The 13,139-nt window shown below is 46.1% G+C and overlaps 1 protein-coding gene across 4 annotated transcripts in view; it reads left to right on the forward strand.

Annotated features, from left to right (window-relative positions):
- MYO5B (myosin VB) overlaps positions 1 to 13,139 on the forward strand; it is a 298,226-nt gene that overhangs the window by 268,726 nt on the left and 16,361 nt on the right. For all 4 annotated transcript variants that reach the window (XM_081212616.1, XM_081212615.1, XM_081212617.1 and 1 more), the window contains 2 exons: positions 4,697 to 4,895; positions 10,555 to 10,648. In XM_081212616.1, the coding sequence (XP_081068742.1) occupies positions 4,697 to 4,895; positions 10,555 to 10,648 (293 nt within the window). The remainder of the gene's footprint in view (positions 1 to 4,696; positions 4,896 to 10,554; positions 10,649 to 13,139) is intronic.

Raw genomic sequence — 13,139 nt, forward strand, 5'->3', positions numbered from 1 at the left:
CTCTGATCAATTTTCTAAGTATCTTACGTTTTCAGTTTATTCCATTCCCATTATTACTAGGGAGTGGGGGGGGGGTATTTGGTGTGTTTTTTTGTAAGGAACAGCACAGCTGAGGAGAAAAGAGGACAAGTCAAGGGCATGAAAGTGCTTCCAAGCCTTTTTCTCTCACACATCTACGAGGTCTACAAAACCTGCTCTTGCATTTAAATCTAGTGCTGAGATTCTTAGAAGGCAGGTGCTGCCTTTGGTTGTGCATGTGGATATGCACACAAAGCCTGGATATGAACAGAAGGGCCAATTCAGGATTTTGTGGACCTTAAGCGTATCTTCCGTACGTGCCATCCCCTTTCTTAAAGTAGAGCCCATAATCTGGCACTGACAACCTAGCAGGTATAGCATGCCTTGTGTGGAGATGTCTTTTGCGTGAATCTTGACTAAGGCAGCCACAAAGAGCTTTATGCATGCAGTAATTCAGTTACCATGTGCTGGTTTCTATCCCAAGCATCCCAGCATTTCACATCTTTGCACGACTGTGTCCTATTGTTTTAGAGCAAATCCAGCTTTTGGCATGCTGCTTTTTGTTGTTGTTGAATTTGGTTTATAGTAGCTTACATACACAAAACCACCTCGCGGCAGGCTGGCGTGTTGGTACCCAGGCAAACTTTTTCCAAGGGAGTGAGCCAGTCCTGTCAAGAGGTCCACCTACAAGGATGCCTTTGGAACCTGGGCCAAAGCTGCTTGAGCCTTGAATAGCTTCCCAGGTTGCTTTGCTGCTGATCATAATCCTATATTAGTAAACTCAGTATCTAGAAACTGCTGAGTCTACATTTGCAGGTAGAGTCCCGAGGAGTGGACTGCACCACTTCAGACTCCATCTATCTGCAAGTAGAAAACTAGCAAATCAGAGAGAAGGCTGCTCTGATTTTCTGTTTGTGGGGAGGCCTTTTTAAGGTATATATGCTGATAAAACAAGCACAGGGAGCCTTTAAAAAACATGGGGGAAGAATTCTGAAGGCACCCCACCCCCCAAACACACACTTGCAATGTGAAGTGGTTCAACCTACTCAAAACCTTAGGGTTCTACCACCTGCCTAGATCAGGCTGTCAGAACAGATTGATGAATGTTTGCAGCCTTGCTTTTAGAATCTCTTGTGAAAGCTTTTTTTGGGGGGGTTAAGTAGCAGAGGTTTCAATTTAGCAGACTCTAATTGGTACCTTTAAGAATCAATTTAGCTTACCAAACGTTAACCTTACCAGCACACCCAACAGTGCAGGCATATACGGGAAAGCTGTAACCTTTTTCAGGGATGAATCACACTTTTCGCTGGAGTGGGTGGGAAAGGAGTCAGAAATGCAAAGAATTGTTTCGCGCAACCCCTGGTACGGAAAGTGCTGCATGTTCCTTAATTTATTGTTTGTGCAGAATTGCACAGTGTGCATTCATTTAGAAGAGGGTTATTTTTTGTGATTTAAAGCCTCTCTTCCACTTTGCTATTGAAAACCATGGTTTTAATTTCCCTTTGGCACAGTCTGTGTAGGTTTTCTTTCACCCTTTTAACTTCCATTATTCAAGTTGCCTCATTTTAAAATAAAATCATGTTTTTTTTAAATTATATATACACACACACACACAGAAATATATAAAAAATAGGCATTTCAAACTTTCTTGTACAGCAGGATACAACAGAGTTCATAAATGTAGTGTTTAGGTTTTCAAAATGACTTAATGGCGCTTTGAGCCTCACCTGGAGACCTTTTAAAGAGACCTCAGAAATACCGGTAATTCATATCTCATCTTCTGAATAAGAGACCAATTCAGGAAAATAATTGCTTGACAATTTGAGGTACAAGACAAATAAGGTGATACCTTTCGGAGGGTGGAGGAACCAGGTTCCCTTGGGTTAAAATGTATCCAAATTCAGAATGCATATGGAATCAATATGACAGGAGTTGGCAGCAGGAAGGATCTTGGGCCCAGCCAGGCCCCTTCAGGCCTGCTCCCCTGATACTCTAGCAGACCCACAGAGATGTGGAGATAGCAGGATCCGCGGCAACATAACTTGCAGGCCCAGTTGTTTATAGGGAGGAGATTGTGGGACTCACCCAACCTCCTTGCAGCAGTTTTCCAGGAAAAGCAGTTTTTAAATAACTTAAAGTTTCTAATAAGAACAATAGGTCAACATCCATAAAAACCCTCCTGGATCAGGCCAGGGACCCTTATAGTCCAGCATCCTGCTCTCACAGTGACCATCCAGGTGCCTATGGGAGAAGCTTGCAAGCTGGACTAGAGGTAGAATATAGCCAACTTGACTAGTAACTACAGATGGCTGCATCCTCCATTCGTATGTCTAATTCTCTTTTGAATCCTTTTCATGTCAGTGGCCAGCGCCAACTTTCGTGGGAGCAAATTCCATAGTTTAGCTATGCTCTAAAGCACAAGCGTTCCTTCCTCCAAAGGTCCTCAGCACCTGTGCTTTGGTCTCTTTGAACCTGGCACTTTCATGGCCTAAAGTAAAGGTAGAGGGAGGTCCAGTCGTGGCCATTAGGTCCAGTCGTGGCCGACTCTGGGGTTGCAGCGCTCATCTCGCTTTATTGGCCGAGGGAGCCGGCGTACAGCTTCCGGGTCATGTGGCCAGCATGACCAAGCCACTGCTGGCGAACCAGAGCAGCGCACGGAAACGCCGTTTACCTTCCCGCCGGAACGGTACCTATTTATCTACTTGCACTTGACGTGCTTTCGAACTGCTAGGTTGGCAGGAGCAGGGACCGAGCAACCGGAGCTCACCCCGTCACGGGGATTCGAACCGCCAACCTCTTGATCGGCAAGTCCTAGGCTCTGTGGTTTAACCCACAGCGCCACCCGCGTCCCTTCTACCCTATTCAGGCAATCTTAAACTTTTTTGCACTCATTCTGTAAGAAGGATTTATCCTGAACTGAACACTCCTTGGCTCCTATGAGCTTTTTCCCCAGCGATCAGTCACTACCTCCGAGAAAGACGAATGAGGGCTACCCCTCTCTACAAAATGAAGGAAGCATTATCTATCTGATAGAGGGGGTCCTGGGCCAATTGCCTTTGGCCCCTTCCCCAATTCTGGCCACATTGCTTTTCTCCTTCAGAGAGGGGAAGGGACAGGGAACCTTTCTCAGTCCTGGCTTGGTGGAGAAGCGGGAAAGGGCCTTCTCCTGTGCTGCTCCTGGCAACTTTGGAACTCCCTCCCGAAAGAAACTAGGCTGGCTTTGTCCTTGTTGTGCTTGCGCTGGCAGGCAAAGACCTTGTTCCAACAGTTCCTGGCTGTTTTTAATGAAAGGGTTGGTGCTGTGGTGTCTTTATTGTAATTAGTGGTGTGGTTTTAATAGATTGTTTATATGTATTTTTTTTTAATTCTATCAACGTTTAATTGTTTTTTAATTATTGGTTTTTTTATGTTTTTAGCAGTTCTTAATTTTGAGCTGCCTTGAGTCCTGTCAGGGAAAAAAGCAGGGTATAAATAAATATGTAATATAATGATAATAACTTTTAAAAGGCTTGCACCATGAACAGTGGCATGAATGAGCCCCTCAGAACGCACCCCCCCCCCCCGGAAGTGAGGCTGGCTGCTTCCTTCTTGCCACACTTCCTGGAGTGGCTTCAGAGTTTTTGCATTTGTTCGAATTCATCTTTCTTATATTTTAAAACACATAAAAAGGAAAGGGGAAAAATATTGCCGCTGTCAAAACATTATACACTTCGATGAAACAAACTGACACAAACTAAGATTGTTGTGGGATAAAGTAAGTGAAAGAAAGAGAGGAGGAGAAAAAAATGATAAAACAAAATTAGGTAGTTGTTTTACTGTACAGAATAAATCAAAAACTCTTCAGTGTATACCATATCCAAAACATACCCATCGGAAAAGTTAGTTTGCTATTCATTTCTCTCAGAACGGATGATTTGAAAATAAAATACAAAGTTTCTACGTAAAAATTCAAACTTTTTTTTGGTTATTTTAGATACATTGCGTGAAAAGGAAAGGAGAATCTATGTCAACCAAACTTTACTGTATGCCTGTAAGGGGGATTGTCCATGCTCTTCAATATTAGTAAATATTATAAAATCAGACCACACCACAGTAAAGTTATCTTTCTTAGTTTGACCTCATACAATCCTCAGCTGTACCAGCACTGTATCCTGTACCACTTGATATCCATTTGACAGCGTAGCGCTGGAAAGAACTTTCCAATACCTAACGATAACAATCCTTGCAGCTCGAAACCTATGCCCAATACAAAATCCTTAGTGTGTAGTTCTTCACAACAGCTGGCTTTACAGAAATATTTTACAGAAGAGTGGCTTCAGAGGTGATGCAGTGTTGTCACTTAGCAACTGCCCTCAACTCTTAAAGGGGGCCCATTTCCCTCTGAGAATCCATGCCCCACCCATAGTAGTTCATAGAGTCAACGAATTGTAGAGTTGGGAAGGACCCCAAGGGACCCCATCTAGTCCCTGCAAGCAGGAATCTTTTGCCCAACGTGGAGCTCACACTCACAAGGTTAAGAGTCTCGTGCTCTGCTGACTGGGCTATCCTAATCGTATCCCTCGTGTCCAGTTGTTGTGCGGTTTCTTTGTTTCTTCCGGACCTTGGCTTTGAGAGGTCAAGTGATTTTGTGATTTCTCTGTCTTCCCCCACTTCGCCTCCCCCCCACACACACACTCAGGCTCCTTGAGGCCCAGCTCCAGGATCAGAGGAGAGAGCATGAAGAGGAAGTAGAAACTCTGAAGGAGCAAATGGGGACCTTGAGGGAAGAGATGGAGAAACAGCAGGAGGTCTTCTTCCAGACGCTGCAGCTGTCGCCAGAAGCCCAAGTGGAGTTCGGAATCCAGCAAGAAATCATGCGGCTGACCAGCGAAAACCTGGTAGGGTTGGACTGGCAGAATAATAATATAATAATAATAATTTATTATTTGTGCCCCGCCCATCTGGCTGGGTTTCCCCAGCCACTCTGGGCGGCTTCCACAAATACCAAAAATACACTAATATGTCATACATTAAAAACTTCCCTGAACAGGGCTGCTTTAAGATGTCTTCTGAATGTCAGGTAGTTGTTTATCTCTTTGACATCTGATGGGAGGGCGTTCCACAGGGCAGGCGCCACTACCGAGAAGGCCCTCTGCCTGGTTCCCTGTAGCTTTGCTTCTCGCAATGAGGGAACCGCCAGAAGGCCCTCGGCGCTGGACCTCAGCGTCCGGGCAGAATGATGGGGGTGGAGACGCTCCTTCAGGTATACTGGACCGAGGCCGTTTAGGGCTTTAAAGGTCAGCACCGACACTTTGAATTGTGCTTGGAAACGTACTGGGAGCCAATGCAGGTCTTTCAAGACCGGTGCTATGTGGTCTCGGCAGCTGCCCCCAGTCACCAGTCTAGCTGCCGCATTCTGGATTAGTTGTAGTTTCCGCGTCACCTTCAAAGGTAGCCCCACGTAGAGCGCATTGCAGTAATCCAAGCGGGAGATAACTAGAGCATGCACCACTCTGGCGAGACAGTCTGCGGGCAGGTAGGGTCTCAGCCTGCGTACCTTGGCTCTTCCTCCTGTGGATTGCTGCAGTCGTGCTATGGGTGAAAAAGACCCTGTCTTGGAGACAGGGGGGAGGAAAGAGCTACTTGCACACCTCTGTCTTTGGAGCTGCCCTCTCTTGTAATGTCTGAGTCTCCTTTCAGTTACGTTCCAGGGCAGGGCTCAATAAGATGAGCCATGCTGGATCAGACCAAAGGCCCATCTAATCTGGTATCCTGTTCTCACAGTGGCCAGTCTGATGCCAGTGGGAAACCTGCAGGAAATGCATGGGTGCAACAGCCTTCTCTCCATCTCATACTGTCTGGGGAGATGGTTGTGTGTAGCAGCCCAGTAGGTGAGACCTTTCGTTTCCACTATACAGATGCAAACCATTTTGTGTGCAGAGGAGAAGACTTCCCACAAGCAGCAGCTTACAAATCATGTTGTATTCAAAACAGTAACTAAGCAACTGCCAAAGTTCTGAATCTGTAGCAGGGCTGCAAAGGATTGATAATTCTACCCAGCATTGGGCAATACAGACCATCAACCCTAAGGCAGCTCCTTATAATTTATAGATACATTGCAGATGTTTCAGGAAGATGTCAGGGATAACTAAGTTGTTTACAGTGGTACCTCAGGTTAAGTACTTAATTCGTTCCGGAGGTCCGTTCTTAACCTGAAACTGTTCTTAACCTGAAGCACCACTTTAGCTAATGGGGCCTCCTGCTGCCGCCACGCCGCTGGAGCACAATTTCTGTTCTCATCCTGAAGCAAAGTTCTTAACCTGAAGCACTAGTTCTGGGTTAGCAGAGCCTGTAACCTGAAGCGTATGTAACCTGAAGCGTATGTAACGCGAGGTACCACTGTATGTCCCTGATGTGGCGTCTTGAGAGGGAGAGATTTTCATAGCAGGAGAGAGAAACATAGGTGCTGTGTTAAAGCACCGGTCCATGCAGCCTATCACATAGATAGGCAATGTAGTGCCCTCTTGATATTGTGAGACTCCCATCAGCCCCTGCCAGCATAGCCAGTGGTCAGGAAAGATGGAAGTTGTGGTTCAACAACAGTAAAAGTTGTCTGACAGTAGAACCCTAGGGAGGCTGTGCACTCTCCTTCCTCGGAGATTTCTAAGCAGAGGTTGGATGGCCATCTGTCATGGATGCTTTAGTTGAGATTCCTGCATTGCAGGGGGTTGGACTAGATGACCCTCAGGGTCCCTTCCAACTCTATGATTCTATGAGCACCACATTGGCTACTCCTGGCCTAGCATTACCTGCTCTTTCATGGCAGCAACTTTCCAGAACTTCAGGCATAAAGTGTTTCCCATCACCTGATCCTTTTAACCAGAGACGCCATAGATTGGGCCTGGGACTTCTGAATGCAGAGCATATGCTCTTATCACTGAGCTATGGCCTTTTTACCTGGAGATATTGCGGTCTGTAGAGTAGGGGGCCCTCTAGCGCGAAAGAATGTAGAGAGCTTATGGGGATCAATTTGCCTGCTGCTTCTACTGCTCCACAGTGGCATCTTATTAGGAAAACTTTTATCACTTCCAAGCAGATGTGTCAGAATCATTTAAATATGAACGTCAAGAACTGTGGCAAAAAGCACTGAGGTGGCAAATTGTAAATTATTATGTACCGTGTTTTGCTTCCCCTGGAAGTCGGGAATCAGTGACCTTAGGTTGTTTCTTTGGCTAGGCAGAGGGCAACAAAGACTGACTGATTGACAAGCAATAATTGGTAGGAGGAAGCCTTGTCAGATAAACCACTAATTCCCTGATTGTTCTTAATGTAATTATTTATGTTGGGAGCAAGGTTTTGTGGCATGCCATGGAGAGACCTGCTTATTGCTTAACCCGTTGGCAGAAGCTCCAGCAATCGAGGGCTGTCAAACAAACACTTGCCATTTTCTTGCCAGGATTGTTGTTCTTTGCACGCACGGCTTTAATTAGTACTTATGAAGCATCTCTAAACTCCAGGCACTGTGCGAAAACTACAAACATGAGGCTAGCCTTGCATAGATTTCCTGCACAGTTGAGGATCAAACTACATGTCACGTTAGCTTCATGAAAATGTTTCATACAAATTGCCACCACAATCTGAGTCAATATTGGGGGGAACATGCCTTAAATTGGTATTAGGCTAAAAAATTATCCATTGAAGTGAATGGGAGACACACACTCCTCCCCACTGCAGGTAAAGGTAAAGGGACCCCTGACCATTAGGTCCAGTCGTGACCGACTCTGGGGTTGCAGCGCTCATCTCACTTTATTGGCCAAGGGAGCCGGCATACAGCTTCTGGGTCATGTGGCCAGCATGACTAAGCCGCTTCTGGCGAACCAGAGCAGCACACGGAAACGCCGTTTACCTTCCCGCCGGAGCGGTACCTATTTATCTACTTGCACTTTGATGTGCTTTCGAACTGCTAGGTTGGCAGGAGCAGGGACCGACCAACGGGAGCTCACCCCGTCGCGGGGATTCGAACCGCGACCTTCTGATTGGCAAGCCCTAGGCTCTGTGGTTTAACCCACAGCACCACCCGTGTCCCCCACTGGTACAGAAGGCCTTATCTGGATTGGTAACACAGCAGAGGACAAACAGTTAAAGCACTCCTAACCCTGACACTAGGGTCCTGTTCCAGATTTGAGAATCCCGTGGGCAATTTGTGTGTGCGTACGTGTGTTTAAAAATCCTAAACCCTGCACTTGAAGAAACCACTATGTATCTAATGTAATGAGAAGACAATGCAGCCTTCTTTTCCCCTTCCCTCTACTTGCAGCCCAAACATTGCAAGGAAGGCTTTACTGCTTCAAACTGCTGATGGTATAATCTGGGGGTTTCTGTGTGTGTGTGTGTGTTTTAACTGCTGAACCACGCTGTCTCCATCTTCTACACGGAATCAAGCTTTTGATAACGTTACAGCTAGATCAGGCAGGCAGTCGAGCAGCGAGGAAAGAGAGAACACGATAACTGGCTCCTTAAAATAATTCAGCCTCACCCTGAGCAACTTGACAAATTACTCACTTTACTATTATATGAAAAAGTCACAACGCATGATTGATTGGTCTGGTGCAGACTGAAATGGACCCTGAAAGAGAAATCAATGTACAGCTTTAAAAAGCTGCTGGTGTGTTTAGGGTCTCTTTAAAAAAAAAAAAAAAAGTTAGACAACTTCTTTCTGGCTGAAGAAGACAACAATTTCCTTAGACCTTTCTGCTTATTTTATTTGTTGTATCTGTGTGCCTTGTCCTTCATTCTTGATATTCAGTTCAGCTTAGAAATTGGGCTTCTCCCATTTAATCCTCACTAAACCCCATGAACCATCCAGTGAACTTGGTGTCTGAGCAGAGATTTGAAGCCTGTTCCCTCTGGTCCAACTGCCCAAAATACCACACTGGCTCTCCCTAGCAGTTTTTATTCATGGGTATGCATCAGCAATTTACCCCATGAAGATTCTGACCTTGTTCACACACTGCTTTTAGACCATAGTTGAGCTGTGGCTTCAAGGCGAATGTGCAGTGTGCACTGATGCACATTGCTGAAATTGGAGGTGCTGGTCCTATTTCTGGGAGCTAAACCATCCTCTGGCTTGGTGTTATTTCCAATCCCAGGCTCATTATTTCCAAACCAAACTGTGAGTGGTCAGCAAGGTTTCTTTTGGGCTTACTGCTCATGCTTTCTCTGGACAAAACAAACCACAAACCCAGGTTCAGGTGTGACACTCATGCCACAGCTCATGGTTTGCTTCCTAGAAGCAGCGGGAAGTGCAAACCACCAGTGGCTTTTTAGCAGCATGCACCAGCAGGCTGCAAGCCCTAGGCTCTGTGGGTTGGACCACAGTGCCACCCGCGTCCCATCAGAGGGTCGACGGTTCGAATCCCCGTGACGGAGTGAGCTCCCGTTGCTCGGTCCCTGCTCCTGCCAACCTAGCAGTTCGAAAGCACGTCAAAGTGCAAGCAGATAAATAGGTACCGCTTTGGCGGGAAGGTAAACAGCGTTTCTGTGTGCTGCTCTGGTTCGCCAAAAGCGGCTTAGTCATGCTGGCCACATGATCCGGAAGCTGTACGCCGGCTCCCTTGGCCAGTAAAGTGAGATGAGCACTGCAACCCCAGAGTCGGCCACAACTGGAACTAACGGCCAGGGGTCCCTTTACCTTTTACCAGCAGGCTGCATGTTCAGTTAAACCACAGCTTAGTTTGACTATGGTATAAACTTTAACTGAGGGAGCGCCCCATATGAAAATCCTTGAACCGGTGAGCTTTTTAGCTCTACCCCTTCCTGTCACGTAATTTCCTGCCATGTGAACAGGGAAACTGACAAGCAGGAAACCACAAACCATGAATTAACTATGGGAAAACCTCAAAAAGCTGGGGGAACTATCTCCTGATCGGTCACCAAGCCTTCAACGCTGCTTTCTGCAAGGTTCCTATCTGCTGTACGTCTCTACTTGCTCCGCACCTGATGTGTCAACCTGCATCAGGCCAAATTAGGCCCACAAATTTGGTCAGGGGTTCCCTACCCCTGTGAATGAGGCCAATCTGAATGTGGAAAGGAGACAGAACAGCATTATGGACTGGGTGTGCCAAACTAAAACCAGGATTCCTTGCATGCTCATTAGTGGAATTGTTAGTGCTTCTAATTTCCAGTCATTTTCATGCCTCCCATAAATTTAAGCTGTAAGCCCTGGGAAAGGGCATACAACCGGAACGCCCTGTAGCTAGAGAGAAACGCCAAACCCTTGGAGGTAAATGCAACACTGGCGGGGGGGGGGGTGTTTCTAGCTATGACAGGCCCTTTTATTACATTTTAGCATGTTTTCCGATTACCTGTTCAAAGTGGGAACGCCCTTGCTGGGGACTGTTTTAATGCAAATCAGTAAAGGGAGTGCCACGAACCATTTGCTAGTTTTGTGTTTGCACGGCTGAAGCAGAGCGTTTGGCAGCAGCGCACGCAGACTTTTGCTCTGTTAGCCAAGTGAAGCAGTTTAACTTGATTGCAGATGTCATTCCTGTCTTTCAGGATCTCAAAGAGCTGCTGGAAAAACTGAAGAAGAATGAAAGCAAGCTGAAAAAGCAGCTCAAGATTTACATGAAGAAAGTCCAAGATTATGAAGGTAGGTCTGGCCTGAGATGTTCCTGCTGTAGATGAGAAGTCAACAGAACTCCGTTGTGTTCCTTTCCCCATAACAGAGAGTTCAGTTCAATTGAGCAGCTTGTGCATCTTTAAACCAACAGAAAGCCAGAAACTCTGAGGCTGCAGCAGATGATATGATATTAAGGTGTAAATCAGGATATTGATTGGAAGACCAAGGAGAGTTACGCATAGGGGGAAGGAACGGTCAGGAACCTTAAGAGCCAGAGTCCTTGCTACTCATTTGGTAGGTAGATGTTGTCAGGATACAAGGGTATATAGGTGCCATCAGTCATCTCACCCCCACTATAACATCCCACAGTCTTGATAGACTGGGGTGCACAATTCTTGCCTATAAAATAGGACAGGAGCTGGACTGCTTTAAAAATCAGTTCTCATGGTGCCTCCCTGTGGCCCTTTTCGGTCCTGCCTTCCTTTGGCTTTTAGTACTTCCAATATCGAGGAAGCACTCCACCTCCTGGTGCCTCTTGGATAAATTGCACCTATTAAGGGAACCCTGTATATTTACAGCAGCAGTTGAAATGCCTCAGCAAGAAAGGAACATGGAAAGAAGACATCTGTGCAGCCCTGTAATTCTTTTTATCTTGGTGGCTTGACAGATCGATTAGCTACGCCAGGCTTTGATCCGAAGGACTGGTTTTGGAAAGCTGGTCATTAAATGAAATTAAGCCTAATGAATAGGGGATTCTGCATCGTGGCAGCTGGAGCAGATGGTTCTTGTCACTGTAATTTACATGCATCAAAGTGACACTTGCCGCATTATTTGAATTGTGCCTTAATATCCATTTTCCTAATAAATATCACGGCTGCGCCCCTCACCAGGGTGCCACAGCGGTTATCCTCTATGGTAAGCCACTTTAAACAGTGTTAACACACAAAAGGCATCAGTACGGTCACCATCTTCCTGTACGGTTAAAGAGCAGAGCTTCTCTTTTTCCTGTGAACACAGCAGTTTTGTCTAACGGCTGCAGCCGAGTTGTCCACTAGGGATCAATCCAGGAAGTCAGGACTTAATGATGAGCACCTTGGACCAGGTTTGAGAGTGGGAGGTGGGCTGCACATACGATTTAGTTGTTGCGGCCAGATCTTCTCTCTCACACAGAACGGTTATTTATTTATCTATCTATTTATCTATTAAATTTGTATGCTGCCCTTCATCCATAGATCTCAGCGCAGTTCACAACATCAAAACACAGTACAGCAACACAAAGCACATGATAAAAACAGGAACAAAAAACCCCCAAAGCAATACAGAGGGCAGCTTGCCATATCTTACTATGCCAAGAACCAGTGTGGCGCTGTGATAAAAGAGTGTTGGGACACCAGGCCTCAAATCCCTGCTCAGACATGAAACTCGCTAGGTGACCTTGGGCAAGTCATAATCTCTCGGCCTAACCCACCTCACAGGGTTGCTGTGAGGATAAAATGTGGGGGGGGGGGGGAACCATGCACACTGCCTTGCGCTCCTTGGAGAAAAGATGGGATATATTTGTAACAGTAAATCAAATTTTAAAAAATAAATACATGATAGCATCCAAATAAGTGTATGGGATCTGTAGCCATTGGCAATTAACTGCAAATTAGCAGTGAGCTTCTCAGTCCATTAATGGACTTGATGATGATGCAACTTTTTGTGATTATGAGTGATCACAAGATCCATTTTTATTAGCAGGTGTGTATACTTAGAAGTAATTCCCACTTGGTTCAGAGCTGCTTACTCCTGCATAAGTGTGATTACGAAAGCCTCTGGAGAGGTTTCTTTTGTTCATGTAGGGAAGGAATGGACAAAGGAGAGGATATAACAATGACAGGGCATGCAACTGTTGGCACCTATAGAGCTTGTGATTCTTTTTTACAAACAGATGTGGGGAAGTAAACCTGGGCCGGAGCTATACCAGACCTTAGGAGAAGGCTCATCTCATTGAATGCTTCTGCATATTAAAGTACTTACCTGGGCATAGAAAACAAGGGAGATGAGGCATGCGCTAGTCTTCTGTGTGCAAGTAAGGCTTTCGTATGGAGGAGCATTAAATCATTGGAGCCATGTGCCCCACCCATAGTCTGAAGAGAGATGACACACACACAGCCTCACTTTATCAGCTTTTTGTGAGAACTTAAGCACAGACATGGGACGCGGGTGGGGCTGTGGGTTAAACCACAGAGCCTAGGACTTGCCGATCAGAAGGTCGGCTGTTCGAATCCCCGTGACGGGGTGAGCTCCTGTTGTCCGGTCCCAGCTTCTGCCAACCTAGCAGTTCGAAAGCACGTCAAAGTGCAAGTAGATAAATAGGTACCGCTCTGGCGGGAATGTAAACAGCATTTCCGTGCACTGTTCTGGTTCGCCAGAAGTGGCTTAGTCATGCTGGCCACATGACTCAGAAGCTGTCTGCGGACAAACGCCGGCTCCCTTGGCCAATAAAGTGAGATGAGCGCCGCAACCCCAGAGTCGGTCA

This window comes from Podarcis bocagei (genome assembly GCF_964188305.1).
Source record: "Podarcis bocagei genome assembly, chromosome: 11".
Taxonomy (NCBI): domain Eukaryota; kingdom Metazoa; phylum Chordata; class Lepidosauria; order Squamata; family Lacertidae; genus Podarcis; species Podarcis bocagei.